Below are 24,441 nucleotides of genomic sequence, written 5' to 3' on the forward strand. Positions count from 1 at the left end.
TCCAAACCATTTCTGTTCTTTATTGTGCCCATCTTTAAGAGATCTGTAGTCTTTCCCATTCTATTGTTTTCCTCTATTTCTTTGCATTGATCACTGAGGAAGGCTTTCTTATCTCTTCTTGCTATTCTTTGGAACTCTGCATTCAAATGGGTATATCTTTCCTTTTCTCCTTTGCCTTTAGCTTCTCTTCTCAGCAATTTGTAAGCCCTCCTCAGACAACCATTTTGCCTTTTTGCATTTCTTTTTATTGGGGATGACCTTGATTACTGCCTCCTGTACAATGTCACAAGCCTCCGTCCATAGTTCTTCAGGCACTGTGGCAGCCATTAACTCTCTCCTTAGTGTCTTTCACTAAATAGAAATCCTTAATTTTGTAACATTTATTTTAGAGTAATTTCAGACTTGGAGAAAAGTTGCAAAATACAACAAAGAATTCTGCTCTTTCCTTCAGCTGGATTCCTAAATTATAACACTTTGCTGCCTTCTCTGTGTTGGGTCTATGTATGTATTTTTTCCTAAACCATTTATGAGTAAGTTGTAGACATAATGTTCCTTTATTTCTAAGTACCCAATATGTTGTTTTCTAGAAACAAGGACTTTACTTACATAACCACAGTATAATTATCAAAATTGGGAAATAAACTTTGATACAGTAATATTATCTACAGATTAGATACTAATTTATCCAAATGTTGCCATATATATCAACAATTTCCTTTATATAAAAAGAAAAAAAATATATGTTTGATTCAGGATCACACATTGCATTCAGCTGACCTATCTCTTTAGCCTCCTTCAATCTGAAGCAGTTCTGTAACCTTTCTATATCTTTCATGACCTTAACATTTTGGAAGAGTACAGAATATTCATTTTGAGAATGTCCCTCAGCTTGGGCTAGTCTGGTGTTTCCTTGTGATTAGATTCAGGCTGTGCATTTTGGGCAGGAATATCACAGAAGTGAGGCTGTACCTTCTCAGTACATCTTATCAGGAGGCATGTGATGTCAATTTGTCCCATTACTGGTGATGTTAACTTTGATTACTTGGTTAAGGTGGTGTCTGCCAGGTTTCTATGCTTTAAATTGCTATTTTTCCCTCTGTAACTAATAAGTATCTTGTGGAGAATAAATACTTAATTTTTGTATAATCAAAATCATCAATGTTTTGCAACAGTGATTTGTTCTTTTGAAATGTTTTAGTCCTTCCCTACCACCCCTACGTAACAGATTTTCTGCAACATTGTTTTTCTATTAATTGTATAGTTTTATTTTTCTTACTTATGTTGTGAATGGTCTAGAATTCACTATGTATGTATTGTATATGAACATGGCTTCACCTTTTTCTATGTAATGAACCAGTTTTTCCAACATTATCTACCAAAGAACCTGTCTTGTTTCCTGCTGTGGCTTCCACCTAACCATACAACAAGAAATATTTTTTGAGGGAATACTAATGAACTAAGCCATCTTTCAATTTGGATTTCAAACAGGGGCTGGGATTTTGGATATTAAGCTTGAGATAGGCTTTGCAGGGGGTGCAGTGGTAAAAGAATCTGCTTGCCAATGCAGGAGATGTGGGTTTGATCCCTGGGTTGGGAAGATCCCCTGGAGGAGGAAATGGCAACCCACTCCAGTATCCTTGCCTGGAGAATTCCATGGACACAGGAACCAGGCGGGCTACCGTTCACGGGGTCGCGAAGAGTCACACACGACTGAGCATGCACCACACAGGCAGGAAAAAACACTTTTTTTCTACACATAAGTCTCCTGAAACTCAAATATGAGTGTGTAGACACTACTGAGGTTTGAGAAAACACATCTACTGGCCCCAAACACAGGGAAGCAGCCCACAAGCAGAAGGTAACTGAGCTGAGCTTTGCAACAAGTGACTTGGATGCAGAGCATTTTCTGAGACGCTTTCCCTTCAAATTTACCCTCTCCCCACCCCATACCACCACCTTCAATAAAGGTCTTTGGCACTTTGGGCCCTAACCTGGACAGTGTTCTCCTGACTTGGGGCGGGGGGAGGGGCAAGTTCAGTCCTCCGTCCTGGGCCAGCTCAGAGGAAAAGCAAAAGCCTACAGGCTAGGTTGGTGGTGGCCAAGGTGAGCAGGTATTCTGGACAGGGACCTCAGTAGCCCAGCGGACTGCTTCACACAGAGATTAGAAGATAGGGTCAATTTCAGTAATAGAGTCAGTAAGTTTTCTCACGTTATCCCTCTAACTGAGTCAGCCAACATTGGGCATCCACTGTACGCCAGGGCCCATGGTGGAAAGAGTGAGTCACTCCCAGAGGCTCTCATTGGCTCAAGAGGTGAATGTGAGCTATAGATTCAACCACTTGACCTGTCCCATTCCCTGCCTGGGCCCCGCTGGCTCCCACCCCTGCCCACTGGCTGGGCACAAGGTCTCCTGTTCTCCACCTGGTTCTCCACCTGTCCTTTTATTTCTTGAGGTCAGCCAAGACTGATGGGAATTTTCAAAAGGAGGTATATTAAGGGATTTAGGAAATTTAAGTGAATATTAACGTACTGTGATAATTATTTTGCAATATGTAAATATATCAAATCATTGTGTTGTAGGACTTCCCTGGCCTGGTGGCTCAGTGGTAAAGAATCTGACTGCCAATGCAGGAGACAATGGTTCAATCCCTGGTCGGGGAGAATCCCATATGCTGTGGAGTAACTAAGCCCTTGCACTACAACTGCTGAGGTCTGCGTGCCTTAGAGCCCCTGGTCCGCAACAAGAGAAGCCACCCCAACAAGAAGCCCAGCTACTGCGGCAAAGAGTAGCCCCCCTGGTTGCCACAACTAAAGAAAAGCCCATGCAGCAACAAAGATGCAGCAGCACAGCCAAAGATACATAAAATTATTTTTTAAAAATCATTGTTGTACACCTAAAACTAATCCATTGGTATATGTCACTGTATCTCTATTTATTTATTTTATTTGTGTGTGTGACTGTGCCACGAGGCATGCAAGATCTTAGTTCCCTGACCAGGGATCAAACCAATGCCCCCTGCAGTGGAAGCACAGAGTGTCAACCACTGGACCTCTAGGGAAGTCCCTCAACTTTTTAAAAAATTCAGAATAAAAAAAGATTTAGGGAAAATCAAAGAGAAATAAGCCACAAAATAAACATTAATAAATTTGTATTGTCTGTGGTAGCAACTGTATTGTCTATCACAGTAGTCTGTGGTCTGAGGGCAGACCATCTGAGTTCAGCATTCTGGCTCTACTGCTTTATTAGCGTTTTCCTCACATGTAAGTAATAGTACTTGTCTCTCGAGCTATTTTCATCATTAAAGGAAGTGACTGATTCATGCATAGTGCAGTGCTCGGCCAACAGTAAGTGCTTGACAAATATTAACCTAGAGAAAACAACAGCAGCAACAAAACACTCTTACTTGCCCTTTCCTTAGTTCTTCTGACTTCATTTTTTGGTGAGCTGATCCCCCTGCTTCCTCTTCACTGCTTAACTCCCACTTAGGATTCCACTTACATGGCTTTCCCGCTCAACCACCAGGTTAGTTGCTGCTCCTAAAAGCTCCCAGCTAAAAGCTCTTATGATATCCCTGTAATGCAGCCCTCATCCTAGCCTATGGTAACTGTGTGTTTGCCTTCTTCACCAGAGTGTGAGCCTTCCAAGACAGGCTTACTGGCCTGGTGGCTCCAAGCCTTCCAAGACAGAGGCTATGCCTTTGTAGCTCTCTATCCGCCATGTCCTCCCCTACACCTGGCACACAGCAGAGCACTCAGGCTCCAAGCCATTGTGCCTAGAATCTCCTCCACCTCCTGAAACCGGGTTCTGGGACCCTCTGGGTCTGTGCTCCCCTTTCTGGTCCTCAGCCACCTGCCATGCTTCAGCCCCTCTATCAGCATGCCTCCCAGTTAGGCCTCAGAGCCCCTCCACAGAACCCCGTCATCTCCAGGGCCTGGCTGCCTGCACCCTTACCCCATCCTGCAGGACGCTTTACACCTCTGGTTGAACTGCAGACCCACTTCTCACTCCATTTGCCTCAGCTTAGACAGCCTCCCCAGCAGGAGGATCTTAGAGCCAGCCCAGCTTCCAAGCAAAGCTTGGCTTCTTCCAGAGTGTTTTCTAGTCTCTGACAGAGAAACCATCTTCCTGGGACACTGTTTTACAGTCAAGCTTTCCTCAGGAACCGAGGCAAGGACATCTTTTTCCATTTCTGCGTGTTTGAGGACCCTTAATGACTGTTCCCTGCAGCTTCATGTTTGTACATGTAGCTTTTGGCTTGTTCACAGAAGGGGCAAAGCACCAAACACCCATGAGGAGGTGGTCACTTGCCTGGACTTCCATGGAGCCCTCAAGGTCAAGGCTGGCACTGCCTAGGGACCTGGAGTCCCTGGAGGGCCTGTCCACCCCACCCCCACCATCTACCATTTCTCCCCAAGCCTGGTAGAGGAACATTCAACTCTGAATGAGGCTGGGAGAGGGTTCAATAGAGAAGGGAGAAGAAAGGACATGCAGTCAGGGCTTAGACAGTGTGGAAAGAATAGGGCTGCAACTCTGCTGGAGCTCCCAGTGAGCTAGATCATTGTGATGTTGGCTATGCCTCCTATATCATCCTTGTGCATTTCCACCCATGAAGTTCCCTGGGAAAAGGCCAAGCTGTTTCCACCATGCTAAGTGGTTTGAGCAAGTGAAAGGCTTGAACTGAGGGGTTCAGTGCTCAAGAAGGCAGAGGATCTCTCCCTGGGACCAGTGTGGAATAAGTGACTAGAATCAGGATAGAGTAAATAGGGAGGAGTGAGAATGCTGAGCTTAACTTGAAAGCCCACTCCCCACTGACTGCCCCCTACCCCCAGGTCTCCCCAAGCTCTCTTTGCAGAAGTTGGGTGTGGCTGCTGCAAGAAAGTTTGCATGGGTGACACCAGACATGGTCACTTTCCCAGGGCTCTTGGGGGAAGATTTTATGGACTTTCCTAATCTTTTGCAGCATAACACTGTCAGTCCAGCCAATAACAAAGGAACCTGATTACAGGCTGCCGGGATGTTTTCTCGGGATGTTTAAGGGGATGTTTGGGGTGGAGGTCATTTCTATGATGGGGGCAGTCTACAGCCACCAGAAGGCTCTGCAGGTTGAAAGGCTTCACTTCCAAGGTGGTGGACAACTGAAGTTTCCTGGAAGTTATAGCCTGAGAGGGCAATCCGCCAACCCTCCCCATCCCCAGAAAAAAGTGAGGAGATGGCACTGCAGTGGTGGGAAGGTTGGCAGCTGGAGGGGGAAGAATCGCTGCAGTGATGGGAATCACTGCATGGAGTGGACTGAAGTGGTCACACTAGCTGAAGACACCTGCAGGATGGAGAAGGTTTGTGCAGTGATGGAGGAGCACTGTGCAAAGGAAAGGATCAAGCTTTTGGGACGGGGGTCCTATGGTGATGCGGCCCTGGGGTTCGCTGCAGTGATTAGGGTCTCTGCAGTGATGAAAAGTTGAGCCATTGTGGGGGTGAGGGGTGAAGAGGGTAGAGGTGGGATAATCGGGGTAGCTGGAGTTGCTGCAGTGCTGGTTTGGGGGAGCCTGCAGCCCTTCTGCTGCACCTGCAGAACGCCTCATTTCCTGAAGGATAGAAAGGGAGGGGCCTCAAAGGCCCGGGTCTCTCACTGATGCTGGGCTGTGCGGCGGCGGGGATGCGGCTCCTGCACTGCGGTGCCGGGTCTGGCTGGAGCTGCAGGGGCTGGAGCGGCCGGGGCTGGCGCGGAGGCGGTACCGCGCGCGAATGGGGCGGGGAGCAGCAGCCCAGCCGCAGCGGCGGGCGGGGCCGAGACCGGCTGGAGGGGCGGCCTTCCGAGCGGGGGCGGGACCTGCACCCTTAGGGCCGACGCCCCTGTGCGGACCCAGAGCGGTCGCAGCGGGAGTCCAGAGCGGGCGCCTCGCAGGTGTCCAGACTGAAGGAAGCCCTGGGCGCAGAAGCAGCACCACCCACCCCAGTCCTGTCGTGCGGCCCAGAACTCCGCAGATGACGCGACGGTGAGGCTAAGGCTGCCCGCGGGGAGGGGGACGATCCCTAAACCCAGCCCGCAGCACCCCCTGACAGTTCGGCTGTGGGGGCAGCGGCGACTGCAGCGCACACCCACCCCCAACCCCCATCCCAGATCAGTTCTACCAGGATGGGGAGAGGTGCCCTGGACAGATCCTATGGAATCCCCCGATCACCTCTCCCGCTCTTGCTTTCGTAAGACCCCTTCCTTTCCCTTCCCACTTTGTTCTTCCCAACTGAACCCCCTCCACTCCGGCCTGCAGCCCGTCTCAGCGCCCCTCTCAGTTGAGGAGCCAGAGAAAGACTGCAGCCCTTTGGCTCTCCATCCCATTCCGCCCCTACTAACCTTTGCTGGACTAGGTGCATCCAGAAGGATGCTGGCCCTTTAAACCCTTGCTCCCCACCCAGAGCATCTTCCGTTATCTCCACCCGCGCCACTTCCAACAGCTGGCAGCCGCGGGGAGCCCCGGGGGGCCGGCAGGTACTGGGGTGGCGGTGAGGCCCGGGAGGGGGGTAATGGAACAACTGTGACACCCCACTCCCCCCACCCCCGCCGCCCCTCCAGGAGCCGGTGAAGGGACTGCTGCGCGCCCGGAGCTCCAGTTAAACATTAACCCTCCGCTCCCCGGTCTCCGTGCTGCCTGCAGCTGCGCTCCTCCCAGGCTTCCCAGGTAACCGGCGACGATGCCCATCTCGCCACCACCCCCACCCTCCATCCCCAGTCTCCCTCCCTTCGACACCTGTCCGCCAGGTCGAGCCCCAGGGCTCAGCCTCTCGCCCCGTGCAGGTCCTTGTCCCCGTGCCGGAGTTAAAAATCTCCCCGCCGGTTTTCAGGAGGGTGGGGCCGGGCGCCCCAAACTCACCCTGTGCACCCTTCATAGAGCGCTTCCTCCTCCAAGGCCACCATGCCCGGCCTGTACTGCCCCTCCAGCTGGACGCCGCTGCCCCTCACGGACTCCTGGGTCCGGGCCTGCGCCAACGGACCCTGCCTCAGCCTGCGGGCCCGGCTCACCTACCACAACCCGCAGCCGCAGCCGGTGGACGGTGAGGCCCGGGCGGAGGGCGTGGGGTGGTGGACAGCGCCGGCCTGGCAAGGTCCGACATCGCCTGTGCCCTCATCCCGCCCCAGGCGTGTTCGTGTATCCTCTGGCCGAGGCTGAAGTGGTTTCGGGCTTCGAGGCGGAGGCCGCGGGACGGCGCGTCTCCTTCCAGCTGCAGAGTCGGCGCCGCTCGCAGGCCGCCTGCTGCAGCGCTCTGGGCCCCGCGCTGGGGGCCTCAACGCCCCGCCGCTGCGCGCAGGGTGAGTCCGGGGCGCTCCCCGCCCCATCTCCTGAAAGCAGACGCACTGTGCATCCCACCCCTCTGCAAGCACCCGTTCTGCATCCCACGCCTCCCTGTCCCATCCGCCCGCCCCCCTCCCTGTCACTGTTTTTTCATTGATTCACCCTTTCATTCGACCATAGAGGACTGGGCCCCTGACGCTGACCAGGTGCTGGTGGGATGTGAACCAGGCCTGATCCGAGGCTTGCAGCCAGGTGGACAGACACAGCAGGCAGTCCACAAGGCTCTCCCTCCCCTCTGGAGCTTTAGCTCCGGGGCCTGGGACGGGGGTTTTGGTCATCTCTGAGTCCCAACATCTCTCAAAAAAAGTGACACAGAGGGGCTCAGAGAGTGCTGGGGGAGGAGACAGAAGCCCTCCCCTAGGATTCCTGGCTCACACTTCATTCTTTTATTTATTTGTGCATTCACTTGATTCCTGCACATGGGGTTTACCATCTGGGTAAGAAGAGGGACAGAATGCAGTGGTGCTGAGAGTTGGCACAAGCCCAGCAGGTAGTTGGAGGATAAAGGGAGCTCTGGGCTGAGGCCTCAGGAATATTTCAGAGGAGGTGAAGCCAGCATTTGACTGAAAGGAAGGGTGGGATGTATTAGGAAGGTTGAGAGGAGAGAAAAGGCACTCTACTCAGGGGCAACGGTGTAAGCAAAGGTTCAGAAGTAAGTTATACTGGGTAATGGTGATAAAATGCCTCATATTCATAGTGACTCCCGGTTTCAGTCACTGATGTCACCTCCTTTGAATCCAGAGAGGTATGTAATGCAAGTGTTGTTCTCCTTCCCCCTCTAACAGATGACAAGAGAAACAGCAATAGCCTTTTACATATTGGGTGCTTCCCGTATATTGTCTCATTCATTCCTCACCACAGTCATATAATTATGACCCCCATTTTATAAATGAGGAAACCAAGGCTCCTCTAAACAAGACAGTTGCTAAACAAAAGACAGAAGTCACAGAGCAGAGACTCAAAACCTGACACTGTGTTCTCTTCACTGTATCAGGCTGTCCCAAGCCTCAGATGCTGGAGACAGAAGCCCCTTTCTTCCTTCTTACCTCCATTTTTTCCTTTCATTTTTTCCTCCCCTTCATTCATTCAGCAAGTATTTTTCAGAAGAACGGGTAAATGATCATCCTGGGGAAATGAGGCCCAGGAGGGCTGTAAAGGTAGGCTGGGGCCTGACCACATAGGGTCTTGACTTCCACCTTAGACACCTGGCCATCTTCCCTTTAGCAGCATCGATGCTGCCCATGATGTCACCAGTCCCCAAACAAACCCCTTGGTCTAAGTAAAATGGAATACTTGGTATGCAAATGTCCTCTAGCCAGCTTCCAAATAGATTACTGTTCCTGAATTCCTCTTGGGCAGAAAATTCTGGAGCTACAAAAAATAAATAAATAAATAAAATTCTGGAGCCACAGCTAGTGGGCAGTGGGGAGTCCTCAACCCTCAACCATTCATGAGCAGGGTATTTGTGAGCAGGGAGGGTGCCAGGCAATGGGAGATGTCAGTAAGCATTTTTTAGGGAAATGAGGCCTACGGGTTGAACAGGCTGGAGCAGGTAAAGAAAGAGAGGCAGAGGGTATGGGTCCCACAGGACCTTGGAGGTGGTGTGGACATCCCCCTTCTCCTCCTCAGCTCTCCATCAGCAGTGATGTCACTTCTGCCTTTCCTGATGACAGCCAGATCCTCTGCCATCAACTTGCCTCTCCTTCTACTGCCATTCATCTCACGCCTCCATCTTACATCACCAATGCCCAGCATCCTTCCAACCTCACAAAGTTCTCCTTGCCCAAGCTCCCTGACTCTGTGCCTGCTCCCACCCTGTATTCCCCCATCTCCTCTGCTTCCAGCCCCGTCTGATCCCTTTCCTCACTCATAGGTCATCTTGTCTTGGATCTGGCCCAGGCCCGGTCCACGCTGGTGCTGCCCACAGGCCTCATCGCCGCGGCCGGCACCATGACAGTGACCCTGCGGAGCAGCCGGGAGCTGCCCTCCAGGCCTGACGGGGTGCTGCACGTGGCTCTGCCCTCTGTGCTCACCCCTCTGGCCCCGCCAGGCCCACCGGGGCCCCCCAGGCCTCCGGGGCTCTGTGACGACAGGTTGGGCCTATGGTGATTCTCTTCGTCCCTCCCTCGGCTTCTCTGGGTCTAGTGCGGGTGAGGGGGCCTTGGCAGGGTGTCCTGGGGGATTGGCAGGGTGGGGAAGGGCTGAAGCCAGTCAGCCAGAGGGGCTAGGGACCCTGGTAGTGGCCGAGTGACCCTCCTCATGTTCCTTTCCAGCCCCACCAGCTGCTTCGGAGTGAGCAGCCCTCAGGGTGAAGGGCCAGCCTGGGAGGAGTCAGCTGCTCCTCGGGATGTGTTCTTGGGCCCTGCCCGTTGCCCTGCCCCATACACCTTCTCTTTTGAGATGCTGGTGACTGGGCCGTGCCTGCTGGCAGGTGGGTATCCCTCCCAGTGTAGCCGACTGGGAAACAACTCAAGGCTCAGGGATGGGAGGAACGCAGTACAAAAAAGATGGGGACCTAAGACCTAGGAACCTCTAGTCTCCCATTGGGATCATCCGCTGGCTACTTCCACACAACACTCACACCTGTAGGTTTAAAGATGTCATTTCTTTACATTCCACTCCACTCACCAGTGAGAAGAGCGATGCTTACAATGAGACCAGTCCAAGTGATGAAGTTGAGTTTCCTTGTGCAAAAGGTAGAGGAGGATGTTAAATCAGCAGTTGGTTGATACAGAACTAGTTGACCAGCCAGGAACACACCTGGGATTTCCCCTCCCAGTCCGTGAAAGCAGGCAGACCCCACCTTGTCTACCCTATAGATTGGACTCTGAGAGCTGAGCTGAATCAGTCATGATCCTGCCCCCGGGCCCCCATTATTGTCTGGGAAGGTGATATTAGTGCTTTTGGGACTGGCTTAGGATGGCGTGGTCATCACCTCTTCCTGCCTCTACCTCCCTCAGGACTGGAGAGCCCCTCTCATGCTCTTCGGGCTGATGCCCCACCTCATGCCAGCTCTGCAGCCACCATCTGTGTCACACTGGCAGAGGGCCACCGCTGTGACCGGGCCTTGGAGATCCTGCTGCACCCCAGTGGTGAGAGACTGGGGCACACGGTGGGCTAGTGCTGCCTGCTTCAGGACCACCTGGGGAGCATTTTTCAATGATTTCTGGGCCCAAAGCCAAACAATTGAGTCACTGGTGAGGGTGGGCCCGGCAGTGCAGGGAGGCTGAGCCTGCAAAGTGTTCCCAGGATAGTGGGGCTGAGTGCTTGGGGTCTAAAGATGGGAGCTTCTCTGACAGAGCTGTGTCCCCTCCTCCCCAGAGCCGCACCAGCCCCACCTGATGCTGGAGGCCGGCAGTCTGAGCTCAGCAGAGTACGAGGCCCGGGTGAGAGCCCGCCGGGATTTCCAGAGGCTGCTGCGAAGGGACAGTGATGGGGACCGGCAGGTATAATGACCTGGGGTCCTGGCCTCACCTCTGGCTGCATTAATGCAGGAGGAGCAGGGGAGCAGGCTTAGGTTGGGATGGGCAGGAGGCCTCTACTCTCAGTGGGAGCTCTCAGTAGCTGCTACCACTGAGACAGGCTGATGAGTATTATCACAGGAGGCCCACGCAAGTCTCCCTGGAACGTGTCTCAGAGGATGGGGCATAGGACTGACACAGGCAGAGGACAGCCACCTGCTTCTGCCGTTGCCTTTATTCAGATGACGCAAAAGGGTGCCCCATCTGGGTGGATTGCATGGACAAAGGTCCCAGGGCTAGGTCCTGCTGCCAGCCCAGGTGGGAATTTCAGGAAGCCTGGCCCAGGATGACTCAGGGCTCCCATGCTCAGGTGTGCTTCCTGCAGCGACGCTTCCACAAGGATATCCTGCTGAACCCCGTGCTGGTGCTGAGCTTCTGCCCGGACCTGAGCTCCAAGCCCGGACACCTGGGCACAGCTACACGGGAGCTCCTCTTCCTGCTGGATGGCAGTAGTGTGGCACACAAGGCCTGTGGGGCAGGGTGTGGGTGGGCTGGGGGTTGGGTGAGGCAGTGGGTCTAGGTGGGCTGGGGGCTGCCTCTCAAAGACACAACACACACACACACACACACACACACACACATACACACACACCTACCTCTCTCCTTCTCATACTCACACACATGTGTTTCTCCCAGATTACAAGACCCACCTCTCATACATAAAGTTTCACTAGGTCACACCCAATCCCAAACCCCAGGGTTCACATGCACCTCTGTGGCCACGTGCCCAAATGTCTCTCACAGGAACTCAGAGTTTCCCTTGCACACTGGGGTCTCTCTCACAGTCACACACAGGTCCTTGCCCAGATTCTCTCATCTGGCCCCTCATCCCTTGTTGATCTTGATGCCAGTGGGGCCTGCCTCACCTTGCCCTCCCTGGCCCTCCCCAGGATGCCATCGTTTTGGCTGTGAAGTCACTCCCGCCCCAGACGCTCATCAACCTTGCCATGTTTGGCATCTCGGTGCAGCCCCTCTTCCCAGAGAGCCGGCCTTGCAGTGATGTGAGTGTGACCTAGGGATTTGGGGGTCAGTGGAGACATCTCAGGGGCTTCCCAGGTGGCACAGTGGTCAAGAATCCACCTGCGAATGCAAGAGATGCAAGGGACGCAAGTTGGATCTCTGGGTTGAAAAGTACCCTGGAGGAGGAAATGGCAACCCACTCTAATATTCTTGCCTGGGAAATCTCATGGACAGAGGAGCCTGGTGGGCTACAGTCCACAGGGTTCGCAAAGAGTCAGAAACACCTGAGTAACTGGGTGTGCACACACAGAGTCCTCCCAGCCCGCTGTGCCCAGCCCAAGCCTTCTTCCCCCAGGAAGCTGTGCAGCTGATCTGTGAGAGCGTTGAGACGCTACAGGCTGTGGACGGCACCCCGGACGTGTGGGCTGCTCTGGACTGGGCCCTGGGGCAGCCCCAGCAAAGGGCCCACCCTAGGCAGCTTTTCCTGGTCACTGCTGCCTCCCCCATGGCCGCTGTGACCCACCAGACCCTGGAGCTCATGAGGTGGCATAGAGGGGCAGCCAGGTAGGATGGAGTGGGCAGAGCCAGCCTCCTGAGATTGGCCCCCAGAGAGGGCTACTGAGGCCGCAGCTGCTCCCCTTCTGTTGTCAGGTGCTTCTCCTTTGGCTTGGGGCGCGCCTGCCGCCAGCTGCTTCAGGGTCTGTCTGCTCTCAGCCGGGGCCAGGCCTACTTCCTGAGACCTGGGGAGAGGCTGCAGCCCATGGTGAGCTTGAGCCTGGGCCCTGCTCCCTTCTCCTCAGGGTCCTTCTCCCAAGTGGCACTGAGTCTGAAACATCCTGGTCGGGTTGTGAGGTCTCCAGGCACCCTGCTGTGGGGTGCTGCAGGAGGCCAAAGGTGCGGGGGACATGGCCTCTGACTACTCCCCCAATCTTGTCCTAAGTTTTGTCCTGGTACTGAGCCATATCTTTGAAAAGCCTTGCCCCATCCACATGGCACAGGCCAGGAGGACAGTTCACACCAAGCCTTGAGGACTGAACACTCCGTCTCCTTGCTTGTTCCTATCCCCGTTCCTCCCCTTGACCCAGCCTGACCCTGCCCTGCTTGCCTCAGCAAGGCACTGGGTGGATAGCGGCACCAGAAGGGTGGCCTCCCCACTCCACCGGCTGTGTGGCACCTCCTTCTCTCTCACGGGTTCCCTCTGGTCATTCCTCACAGCTGGTGCAGGCCCTGAGGAAAGCACTGGAGCCCGCGCTGAGTGACATCTCTGTGGACTGGTTTGTTCCGGATGCAGTGGAGGCCCTGCTGACACCCCGGGAGATCCCTGCGCTCTATCCTGGGGACCAGCTTCTTGGTTACTGCTCACTCTTCAGGGTGGACAGCTTCCGGTCCCAACCCCCGGGGGTAGGCCTGGGTTGGGGGGCGGTGGGAGGTGGGCCTGGGATGGCTGAAGCCCCTGTGTCTCCTCAAAACCCATTTCCTCTTCCCAGTGCCTCTCTCTGCCAAACTCATCTACCGCTACCCCCTAGACTTCCCCAGGAGGGACCAAACTGGGTCCCTCAAGGTGACTGCAGCCTGCCCCCCTCATAAGATCTCCCACTGAGCTGTCCTACAGAGTGATGCCTGTAGTCACTGAAGCACACAGAGAGCAGCACCAGCATTAGCTTTGAGGTTTTTTTTGAAATCTGATCATTGTTTCACACGGTGCCCTACAAAAAGCAACATCTAGGAGAAGGCAATGGCACCCCACTCCAGTACTCTTACCTGGAGAATCCCATGGACAGAGGAGCCTGGTAGGCTGCAGTGCATGGGGTCGCTGAGAGTCAGACATGACTGAGCGACTTCACTTTCACTTTTCTTGCCTGGAGAATCCCAGGGACGGGGGAGGCTGGTGGGCTGCCGTCCATGGGGTCACAGAGTCGGACACGACTGAAGTGACTTAGCAGCAGCAGCAGATTATTTCCTGTAACACTCAGGGCCACACAGAGCATCGTCTTGATGAAATCTCAGATCCCAATTCTTCTGTGTACTGACCATTTGATTTGGGGCAAGTCAGTCAACCTCTCTGAGCCCCTTACACTGACTTTTTTCATAGGGGTGTTTAACTAGAAATTCATGACTTGCACGCTGTTGGTAGGATACTTGACGCAGAGGTGGAGTTGGATAAATGAGTTATTTTTATTAGGAAAAGCTTTATCTTTCTAGAAGAACCAATCATACTAGCTCTTTTTTGACTGGGAGAGCCATAAAATGGACTGTTTGCCTTTCTTTCCTGGCTGCCAGGAAGCTCAGGGCCAAACCTGAAGCCCAGTCATAGCAGCTCTAGTAACGCTCTGGTCAGCATGTATGTTTCCTTTCTTAGTACTGGGTTTTAATTTCTGCTTTATAATCTTTATTGCCTCTTGCAGTGAGCCATCTTAAATCCTGTTTGGAAAAAGATAGAGTGTATAACTATAATCAGCTTCTTTTCCCCTCTCAATGTCTATCCCTCTCCAGGGCCAAGAGCCTGGCTGGCAGAGCTTGGGCGGCTCGGTGTTCCCATCCCCAGAGGAAGCACCATCTGCCACCAGCCCTGGCACTGAGCCCACTGGCACCTCAGAGCCACTGGGAACAGGCACTGTGTCAGCAGAGCTGTCCAGCCCGTGGGTTGCTGGGGACTCAGAGCGGAGTGAGTGCCTGGGGGTGTGTGTGTGTGTTAGAGGGGAAGTGGGTGGTGGAGAGCCCAGGGCTGGGATCTGCTCTACTGCCTCCCCATAGGTACTGATGCTCTGACAGACCCGGTCACGGACCCCGGACCTAATCCCTCTTCTGACACAGCCATATGGCACCGCATCTTCCAGTCCTCGTACATCCGGGAGCAGTATGTGCTCACCCACTGCTCTGCCAGCCCAGAGCCAGGCCCAGGCTCCACAGGCAGCAGCGCATCCCCTGTCTCCCAGGGCCCGGGCTCCCCTGAGGGCAACACTCCCCTGGATCCCCCTTCTCAGCAGGGCTGCCGAAGCCTAGCCTGGGGAGAATCTGCCAGCTCCCGTTCCTGTCCCCTGCCTCCATCTCCACTGGCTCCAGTCAAGGTGAGATTCAACCCACATCCCACCATGTATCCAGCAAACGTTTATTGACCATTGGCTGTATGCCATAGATTGTGCAGTGGTTACTATTAAGTCTACTTGAAAAAACAGGTAATGATGATATATAATGATGATACCATGTGACACATGTTGACAAGCACAGAAGCGTGACATTATGGGGGTTCAGAGTCAAGGTGACTAACCCTGTCTGAGGGAGTCAGGAAAGCAAGAGCCTCCTCTGGAAGAATGGGGCATAGAGTGAGATGACACAGGGAAGGGGGCCAGGGGCCAGAAGGAGCCTGGCCTCACCCCTAAGGGTGGTGAGCAGCCATCTAGGGCTTCAGACAAAAGGGCATGTGGCTACTCATGTATGTATGTCTGATCAGGCCAGGAGCTCTGCACTCCTTGACCAGTGGACTCCACTTCTCATGTGCAGACTGGGGCTTTGAGTGCTGAGGTGCTGGGCCGTCGACGCAGAGTGGCTCTGGCTGGCCGAAGCCTCTCATCCCCCCAAGGCCGGGTGAACCCAGTCCCAGGGTGCCCCCGGCACCCCTCTCTAGGTGTAGCACCCGATGGGCCAGGCCCTGAGCCAGGGCAGCAGCTGGGACAGGGCTTGGATGACTCAGGTAAGGGTTACAGGGGAGCTGGGTTTTGTCACCCAGGAGGCTGTAGGGAGGTGGAGCCCAGGGCACCACGTGGCCCCTGCTCCTACCATTGTTTCTCCCCAGGAAACCTGCTCTCCCCAGCCCCCATGGACTGGGACATGTTGATGGAACCACCCTTCTTGTTCACTGCTGTTCCCCTCAATGGGGAGTTGGCCCCTCCAGCAGTAGCACAGCCTCCCCAAGCTCCACGCTGCCATGTGGTGATCCGGGCCTTGTGTGGGGAGCAGCCCATGTGCTGGGAGGTGGGTGTTGGGTTGGAGACGCTGTGGGGGCCTCAGGATGATGGCTCCCTGCCTCCGTCACCCCCTGAAAGAGATAATGCTTGGGACCAAGCACTCCATCGACTGACAGCAGCTTCTGTGGTTCGGGACAATGAGCAGCTGGCTCTTCGAAGAGGGGGTGAGACCAGGGCTGACCGGGGTGAGTTCCTGGTGGGCGCAATCAGGGCTCAAGGAAACTGTTCGGGGCAGAGAGTGGCAGAGGCATAGGTCTGTGTGATCACTCACTGTACCTCACCTTGCTCACAAATGATTTGAGGCAGCTCACCCACATTATCAAGAAAAAAAAAATTAAGCAGGGTAATGTCGGGGGAAGGGATAATAAAAGGAACAGAAAATTAGGTTATATTAAAGATATACACTATGAGGTTATGTACCCTTGCAAGCAGGGGACCCAAAACTGGCCAAGTTTCCTAGCAGCCAACAGAAAGGGAATTTCATCTTGTAATGATTCACAGTGCCCATAATGTAAAAACAAATCTGTCATTTAGGAAGATTATTAAAGTTAAAATGTCAGTTCTTCAGCTGCACTAGCCACGCTTCACATGCTTAGTGGAGACTCTAAGGAATAATACATACTGAATCCTGTGGCTACCACACCGGATCATGCAGATGCAGAATATTTCCATCATTACAGAAAATTCTACAGGGCAGTGCTGAAATGAGGGGATGGAAAAGGCACCACTCAATGCTTCCTCGGGGTTGTGTCCAGAATGTTGCATTTGTGGGTAGCCAAGGAGCCTAGCCTTGCTAATAGAAGGTGGTTGAGCATTTAGCCTAACCGCTTCTTGTCAAAGTTGAGGAGTCTGAGCTGGCCCCAAGAAGGAACTCCGTTCTGTTCAAAAGTGGACAGAGGGCTGGGAATTCCCTGGCGGACCAGTGGTTAGGACTCCACGCTTTCACTGCCAGGGTAAGGTTTGATCTCTGGTTAGGGAAGTAAGATTCCACAAGCCTGAAGGTGCTGCTAAAAAAAGAAAAAAAAAAAAGGACAGAGGAAGAAACCATGGCAATATGGGAGTAGAGGTTTTTTTTCTGTGAGCCTCTTTATAGAGAGTGGGTGGTAGGCGTGCACCCCCTCCCAGCCCACAAGCTGCTGCTTGGTTTCGTAGGTCACGCCCGGAGGTCCTGGCTCCGAGCCCTTCAGACAAGTAAGGTCAGCTCTGCCCCTTCTTGCTTCACCTGTCCTGTAGCTGTGGACGCTACCACCAGGGAGGTCCTACCCTCAGCCCTGCAGGTGCAGAGCTCAGGTAAGCAAAGGGTCTCCCAGGGGACCTCCCAGGAGCCAGTTCTCACCTCACTGGCCACCCTCCCAAACTTCTCCCTATCTTCTGTGCCCATACAGAGCCAGCTGAACCTGCAGGTACTCCTCCTATCTCTCAAAGCCATGTAGATGCAGCTCCTTTCCCCACAGTTGTCCACTCTAAAGGTAACACTCACATTTGAGGAAACGGAGTAGGGAGCAGCAGGCTTAGGGACCACCACCTAATGGCTCCAGTCAGGACTGAAGGAAGACTCTTTGGCAGGTGGCTGGGACCCAGACCAAACTGGCAACTCCAGTTCTGCTTTGGGGGACCATGCAGCCCCCATAGGAGGGTCTCACCGCCCGCTTCCCCGGCCTCCCTCCCGGATCAGCCTGGGCCGTTGGAAGTCCAGAGGCCCAGAAAGCCACAGACCCTGCAGCCCCAACACAGGCCAAGTCAATGACAGCAACAGTGAAGGCAGTGGCCACGACTACCTGCCCTTGGTGAGGACTCGGGAGGTGGAGGGTGGCGCTGCCAGGGCCAGGGCACTGTCTCAGCTCGCTTCTCCCCCCACCTCCTCTCTCCTCAGGTGCGCTTGCAGGAGGCGCCTGGCTCTTTCCGCCTGGACGCTCTGTTCTGTGCAGCGGTGCGCATCTCGCAGGAGCGCCTGTGCCGCGCCTCGCCCTTTGCTGCACACCGGGCCAGCCTCAGCCCCACTTCGGCCTCCTCTCCCTGGGCACTTCTAGCCCCCAGTGTTGGCCAGGGTGGCAGCGCCACAGCCTCTTGCAGCCCGTCCCCCAGCTCGGGTTCCGAGGGTCCGGGCCAGGTGGACAGTGGGCGGGGATCAGACACTGAGGCCTCAGAGGGGTTGGAAGGGCCTGGTGGCGCTGACCTGCGGGGCCGGACTTGGGCCACGGCTGTGGCGCTTGCGTGGCTGGAGCACCGCTGTGCGGGGGCCTTTGGCGAGTGGGAACTGGCAGCTGCGAAGGCTGACTGTTGGCTGCGGGCGCAGCACCTGCCCGATGGCCTGGACCTGGCCAACCTCAAGGCTGCAGCCCGCGGTCTCTTCCTGCTGCTGCGTCACTGGGACCAGAACCTGCAGCTCCACCTGCTGTGCTACAGCCCCGCAAACATGTGAAGGTCACCCACTGCTCCGGCTGGCATCCCCCCCAACCAACTCAAAGTCACTGCCACCCAGAGCCGGCCTCTCGGTGCTGGGAAGGGGTGGGCTGGCGACAGCCTGTCCCCACTGCTTCTCATTCCCTCCACAGAATTCTCCTGCCCCCACAAAAAGTGCCTGCCTGTGCTCTCTCTCGCCCCTCCCACCCTCTACCCCTTCCCCTCTGAGCTCTGTGCAGTTGCAGCAGAAGGGGAGAGAGCCACAGCCCCCAGATCCTATGCAATAAAGTGCCTCTTGGGACTGTCTTAATGAGTTCTTTATCTGCCACGTGCCTGTCCCTGACAGCTTAGTCCAGGCACCTCCACGGAGGCTGCAGAGGAGACTTGGTTTATTGGGAAGGGCAGAGTCCATCCCCATCTGGGGTCCCGAGAATGGACTGGAAGAGAACAGCTGGGTCTCAGTGGGCTTTCTTGCTGTGCGGGATGGTCTTGGGGAAGGGCTGGGGGCCCAGCCAGAGCTGCAGCAGGATGACTGCATGGCATGCATGCAGAGCAGCAGAGCTGCAAGACGTGGATGGGTATGTGTTCCAGGAGAGCTCGATGAGCCCCAGCACCAGCAACCTAGAAAGAAGGGAGAAGCTCTGGGTCTCATCCTGTCTCTAGACCTGCAGCTCTTCAGCTCCCCACTACCCCTCCACGGTCATGGCCTTGGGATGAGGAGCTTCCCACCCCTGTCCTCCCCCCAGGGTTGTCCCAGCCAGTACCTGAGCAAGTGAGTGAGCCAGCGGGCAGGCGTGGCCCACAGGAGGTAGGGCAGTGTGTGGAAATACCAAACGTAGAACTGGTAGTGAAGGGAGCGGCTGAAGCAGATGCCAATGAAGTTGGAGGTGAAGAGGGTAGAAACAATCTGTAGGCGGTGGTCAAGGCCAAGGGCAGGAGCAGAGGAGTAGGGAGATTTCAAAGCAGGGGGGACAAAAGTTTGGGGGGGTCTAACAGCACCTGGCTCTGTAGTTCCTAGATACATACTTTTGGGCAAATTTCTGAACCTCTTTGGACCTGTTCCTCAGTCTGTGTGGAGGCAATAAAATCTAGAGGTGTAAGGCCTAGGGAGCCATCATGACTCACTAGCTGTGTGACTTTGGCAAATTACTTAACCTTTTAAAGCCCTAATTTTGTCATTTGTAAAATGAGGATAAAACAGGGTTTCTTGTGAGCTTTAAACATACGTAAAGCTCTTAAGACAGCGCTAAGCAGAGGGTGCTCCCTCATAATGGTAACTCAATGATATTTAGAATTAAGAATAAAACACGCTTAAATACGTACAGTGCTCAGCACAGGGTTTGGTACAGAGTAGGAGTTCTATGAATGGACCCTGTAGCTATTACTGGAACCTCCTTTCCCTCTCCCAGAGCAGCAGCTGTCCAGGGTTAGTTGACCGGGACCCTGTCTGCACCTGGAGAGGGCAAGACTTACCTTCCCATGACTTAAAGGATATGGTTGGGTGTGAGGGGCTGGGGTGGAACCTTCCTTTTGGAGGGATCCTTCAGCAGCGACAGGATACCTTCCCCTGTCCTGGGGAGAAACCATTGAGACAACTTATCAAACCGCCATAGTGGGCCACACGGAGCTCAACGTGTCCCCAAGCAGCCCCTAAGGCCTAGGCCCTTCACTCTTTCCCCCATGTCTGCCCAAGGAACTGCCCCGCTTTCTCACCTGTGCCACCTGCAGAGCGCAAAGAGCAAGAGCACGGTGAGGTGGGCAGTCAACAGTGCCAGGTGGAAGGCACGATGCAGGAAGAGGGCCTCAGGGAGAAAGCGCCAGTTCACTGTCCATCGGAAGAGAAACTGGCGGCCAAGGTCAAAGGAGCGGGATAGGTAGCCGACGGGGTTCTTCAGCAGGAAGGGCAGCCCTAGCACCACCTGAGGATGAGTGTGACATCAGCAGAGCTGCCCAGGCTCAGCCTCAGCCTCATGCTAATCACTGAGGGGAGGGGAGATAGGGTATAGATCCCAGAGGTTCCCTAATTGCCACTAGGAATAGCAAGAAAGCCAGCCCACCCAGTCAGACCAAAATCTTGGGCCAAAAAGGCCAAGGAAGGACATAATAACAGTGCTTTATATTTAAATTCATCTAGTCATAAATGTGCACAGCTAGAACGGTTCTCTGAGACCATCTAATTCAACACCCTTGTTTTATAGCTAAAGAAACCAAAGTCTAGAGGTGATGGCTGTCCAGATCAGAATCAACTCCAAAACTGTCCCCTGGCTTTGAAGATGTCTCAAAAACGAAAGAAGTCCAGACAGAGTGGCCGCCACTTCATCAGAAAGGGGACAGGGTAGGGACGGAATACCTGAAGGACAGCACAGATGCCCAACTTGGGGAGGGCCCCACGGAGGCCAAATTTTGTGAGGAGAAGGAATAGTAATCCAGGGGCGAAGAGCAGCACACTCATCTTCACAGAGACTGCCAGGCTGGAGTGGATAGTGGGGAGGAAGAGTGAAGATCAGCTTCATCAGGGCCATGTACCCCTGACCATCACCACAGCAGCTCCCCGTTCCCTGCCAGCAAGCTCCAGGCAGAGGGTGAGCATTCATACTCAGAACCGCTGGAGGGGTTAAGGCAGCCTGGGAGGAGGCTGGGATAGGGAGCTGAATCATTGTCCCTACACTCAGACTGAGCCACAAATAATATACTGAGTACTTAGTAAGTGCAACTGACCAATTCCAACCACATAAGCAGCCTGGAGGAAACAGGATAGGAAGAGGGTGGTGTGTGTGTAGGCGCCTGGGGATGGAGACTTTCTACACATCCTGGACTCGCAGGATGCGAGTGTGGCCCTTAACTGACCTACACTGTCTGGCCACTCCCTTACTCCTGCTGCTGCAGAAAACTGGGGAGAAAATGATGGAAATACAGAAAATGAAAGAAGGGTCCACAAGGGAGGGGTGTTGACCTGAAACAGCAGCAGCCCCAGCTCCAGCGCTGGGCCAGCAGGAGGTTGACACTGAGGAAGAGCAGCACCATGGCCACTGGATCATTGAAGAGCCGCAGCACAAAGATGGAGTGGACACGATAAGAGGCACAGCACATGAAGAAAAAGACGAAGGGAGGTACCTGAGAGGTGGGCACAGTGGGGGACAAGGTCAGCGTACCAACCCTGAACCGTCCCCACTCCCCAGCCCTCGCAGTTTGGGGGCCCCTATTCCTGGTGGTGAGAACTCACCTTGCAGGTCTGGTGGTAAATCAAGAAGACAAGCAGCAAAGTGGCCAGGTAGAGCACAGCAAAGATGTGCTGGGCCATGCGGATGTCAGCACCTCGGTCAGTGGCATAGTAAAGCCCCATAAAGATGTACACGAAGCCAGCGGGGTACCTGGAAGAGAGGGAACATGAGTCCAGGTCAAGCTACTCAGCCTGGCATCCAGTCAACCCCTCCCATCCTCGCTGAACCTCCGATCCTACTCACACAAGAGGTCCAGTGTCACCTTGCAGTTGAGTGTAGTCATAGGTGCCATTGATGACGCCCTCTACCTCAGCCATGTAGGCTTTCCAGTCAATCTCTGTATCTGCAAAAGGACAGGATGGTGTGGTTACTTTGTGGTCCAGAATTGCTCTGCCTCACTCCATCAAAGCACAGAGTTCCAGCTCATTCTTGGGATTTCTATCATAATCCCTTCTCTAACTGATCTATTCTCTGCATGAACCCAAGTATCTCAAAATCAAACATGTCTGTAATGGAACTCAGAACTTTCCACTCCATATGTGGTCCCCTTCCTGGGTTCCATGAATGGCACCATTAACCTCTCACTTGCCCAAGTCACAAACCTGGGAAACATCCTTGATACTTCTCTTTCATTTCCAACCCTCAGTCACCAAGTCCTGCCTCTTCTTCATCCTAAATATCTGTCTCATCCTTCTCCGCTCAATTTGGGTGTAACAATCTCTAGCCTCAATGGTGCAATAGCTCCCTAATTAGGCTCCCAGCTTCCACTTTCCCTGCACTACATTTTATTGTCCACCCTGCAACCACAGAGCTCATCCTATAATAGAAACATCACATTTCTCTGCTTAAAACCCTTTAGTGATTCCCCAAGGCTCTTAGATAAAGACCAAGTTTTTTTATTATTCCCATTTTTAGAAGAGAAAATTATGAATTAACAAGGTTAAGTAACTAGCTCAAGATCAGTAAGCTAGGAAGGGAAGAGTTGAGATTGGCACATATGGAGCTCTAAATTCTTTTTCTTGAGCTCTAAATTCTTAATCACCATACTATCTCCTTAACACAGCTTAGAGATTCCTTCATGATGTGAAATCTCATCTCTTAGTACTACCCTCACTTGATTTCTGTGTTCCAACTCTAATTATTTCATTTCTTTAAAGGAAGTAGACTTTCTTTCAATGGGAGCTCTTTGGAACAAGATTCTCTCCTAGACTATAATCTGCCCCCTACCCCTTTCTCTCTTTCCTCAAGGAACTAGCTCTTATTGTTGGAAAAGGACTCTAGGAAGCCTTCTCTGACTCCTCAGGTCTGGCTGAAGTGCCCACCTTTGTCCATTATAGAACTTGGTCTAGTACCATTATGATGAATATAATGTAATGTAATTTTCTGTCAACTTATCTTTGTCCAGGTCCACATACACAAGTAGGAAATCTGTCTATCTTTTTCGCCACTATACCCTTGGCACCTAGTATGGTGTTAGCCATATAATAAGCACTCAGCAAATATGTAGTGAACTAAGTAAGCTTGAAATCCAGTGCTTTCTGCCTGGAAAGGAGTGACCAATAATGCCCAACTGACTGTAACAAAATGCTATCACAGAGAAAACACTTCGAGACCTCAGAATTCAACAGATGAGGAGACTGAGACCCAGCAAGGGATGTAACGTGTCCAAAGCCATAGAGACAAGCAGTTGCTGCTGCTGCTGCTAAGTCGCTTCAGTCGTGTCCGACTCTGTGCGACCCCATAGACGGCCTCCCACCAGGCTCCCCGGTCCCTGGGATTCTCCAGGCAAGAGCACTGGAGTGGGTTGCCATTTCCTTCTCCAATGCATGATACTGAAAAGTGAACGTGAAGTCGCTCAGTGGTGTCCGACTCTTAGCGACCTCATGGACTGCAGCCTACCAGGCTCCTCCGTCCATGGGATTTTCCAAGCAAGAGTACTGGAGTGGGGTGTCACTGCCTTCTCCGGAGACAAGCAGCAGCAGCCATTAATTTAGACCCAGGTTTTATGGGGGAGATTAAGATCGAGTTTGGTTTTCTGTGGAGCAGACTTTGGATTTGGGTAAAAGATATTGGTCTGCAATTGATGGCTGAGTGGATCAGGAGTCTGAGTTCCGAATGTGGGTCCCAGTTTTGATTGGGGGTTCGGTCTCCCTCCCCCTCCTCCCCTCCCCCTCGGCGCACTCACATGCCACCCTGTGAATGACCCAGAAGGTGATGCCCACCTCCGCCAGGCAGAGGCAGGCGGCCACCAGCAGCGTGTAGCGCGGTTCCAGCAGCAGTAGGCGCCGCTCTTGCCAGGCGCGCCGCAGCCACTGCCCGCACAGTCCTGCCGCTCGGGTTGCGGGACCTGCCCGGCCGCGTTTCCGCAGGCCTGCCGCCATCTTGCCGGTGCGCCGCTCTTGTGGGCCCGCTACCCCGGAAGCCCGACTCTTTGGTACTTAGGTTCCGCTCCCAGCGCCACGTGTCCCAATGGACTGAGCGCAGAGTTGTCTGAGTCCTTTTTTACGCCTCGAAAATTTCCTGCTTTCACATCTGTCTTCTCTGATGGAGTGCACACTCCATACGAGCAGGAATAGTCTTACTCCTCAGTACATACTTAGCCCTGGGCGCAAAGGCGCTAATGTGAATCGAACGTTTGCCCAGAAAAGTAACGTTACGTTTCTTTCTGACCGCGCCATGGTCTTCCGCACCTCACCTCCCCTGCCCAGCATAACACATCGCCCGTGTTGATATCTGCGTTCATGCCCGTCTTCCCTGGAGAGCAAGACCCGTGTTCGCTCTACTCCCGCCACCCCTCAGAGCCCTCCGGGTGCTCAAAACTGGGAAGAAATGAATCTTTTATTAACATTCAGGCTTCTTAATGGAGAGAGCTTGTCAAACTGGAAATGAGGTGGGTAGTGACGACCCGGAATGTGTGACACCATGAGTGTGACTCTCAGAAGTCAGTGAGCAGTGCATCCAGAGAATTCAGCGTATGGACGATACGACTTTCCCACCCGGAAGATTCTTTTCCGAACGCTTAGC

General features: G+C 53.6%; 2 protein-coding genes across 10 annotated transcripts; one reads left to right on the forward strand and one right to left on the reverse strand.

The window, feature by feature from the left end:
* Positions 1–5,797: 5,797 nt before the first annotated feature.
* On the forward strand, positions 5,798–18,502 carry VWA5B2 (von Willebrand factor A domain containing 5B2). 6 transcript variants are annotated; one of them, XM_086396751.1, is made up of 21 exons: positions 5,798–5,994; positions 6,570–6,675; positions 6,886–7,048; positions 7,134–7,304; positions 9,221–9,440; positions 9,621–9,778; positions 10,308–10,439; positions 10,669–10,793; positions 11,179–11,334; positions 11,759–11,869; positions 12,184–12,392; positions 12,480–12,591; positions 13,044–13,229; positions 14,322–14,493; positions 14,583–14,896; positions 15,330–15,519; positions 15,622–15,978; positions 16,946–17,083; positions 17,179–17,262; positions 17,360–17,580; positions 17,667–18,502. In XM_086396751.1, exons 3-21 carry the CDS (start codon positions 6,910–6,912, stop codon positions 18,213–18,215), a joined length of 3,744 nt encoding a protein of 1,247 aa, XP_086252877.1. In that variant the 5' UTR covers positions 5,798–5,994; positions 6,570–6,675; positions 6,886–6,909; the 3' UTR covers positions 18,216–18,502. The 6 variants fall into 6 exon arrangements, with proteins under 6 accessions (XP_086252877.1, XP_086252866.1, XP_086252850.1 ...); XM_086396740.1 differs by having other exon boundaries at positions 6,904–7,048; XM_086396724.1 differs by having other exon boundaries at positions 15,330–15,978.
* On the reverse strand, positions 18,496–24,244 carry ALG3 (ALG3 alpha-1,3- mannosyltransferase). 4 transcript variants are annotated; one of them, XM_086396857.1, is made up of 9 exons: positions 23,640–24,244; positions 21,661–21,760; positions 21,420–21,567; positions 21,150–21,310; positions 20,547–20,667; positions 19,910–20,115; positions 19,690–19,768; positions 18,961–19,101; positions 18,496–18,817 (listed from the first exon to the last, which is right to left on the reverse strand). In XM_086396857.1, the coding sequence occupies exons 2-9, from the start codon at positions 21,732–21,734 to the stop codon at positions 18,515–18,517; spliced, it is 1,233 nt and encodes a 410-aa protein (XP_086252983.1). In that variant the 5' UTR covers positions 21,735–21,760; positions 23,640–24,244; the 3' UTR covers positions 18,496–18,514. The 4 variants fall into 4 exon arrangements, with proteins under 4 accessions (XP_086252983.1, XP_086252966.1, XP_086252993.1 ...); XM_086396840.1 differs by having other exon boundaries at positions 23,603–23,829; XM_086396867.1 differs by having other exon boundaries at positions 21,150–21,225; positions 23,640–23,822.
* Positions 24,245–24,441: the final 197 nt, after the last annotated feature.

The sequence above is a fragment of the Bos grunniens genome, chromosome 1 (genome assembly GCF_055505025.1).
Source record: "Bos grunniens cultivar Pamir isolate PY7600 chromosome 1, Bosgru_T2T1.0, whole genome shotgun sequence".
Lineage (NCBI taxonomy): Eukaryota > Metazoa > Chordata > Mammalia > Artiodactyla > Bovidae > Bos > Bos grunniens.

Excerpts from the sequence above, each read along its gene's own strand:
- VWA5B2 (XM_086396724.1), top strand. The coding sequence starts at position 6,910 with ATGCCCGGCCTGTACTGCCCCTCCAGCTGGACGCCGCTGCCCCTCACG. Across the intron at positions 12,393-12,479 it reads TGGCATAGAGGGGCAGCCAG|GTGCTTCTCCTTTGGCTTGG; the intron begins GTAGGATGGAGT and ends TTCTGTTGTCAG. Across the intron at positions 12,592-13,043 it reads GGGAGAGGCTGCAGCCCATG|CTGGTGCAGGCCCTGAGGAA; the intron begins GTGAGCTTGAGC and ends CATTCCTCACAG.
- ALG3 (XM_086396840.1), bottom strand. The coding sequence starts at position 23,798 with ATGGCGGCAGGCCTGCGGAAACGCGGCCGGGCAGGTCCCGCAACCCGA. Across the intron at positions 19,102-19,689 it reads AGCCCCTCACACCCAACCAT|TGTTTCTACCCTCTTCACCT; the intron begins ATCCTTTAAGTC and ends CCGCCTACAGAT. Across the intron at positions 18,818-18,960 it reads TGGCTCACTCACTTGCTCAG|GTTGCTGGTGCTGGGGCTCA; the intron begins GTACTGGCTGGG and ends CCTTCTTTCTAG.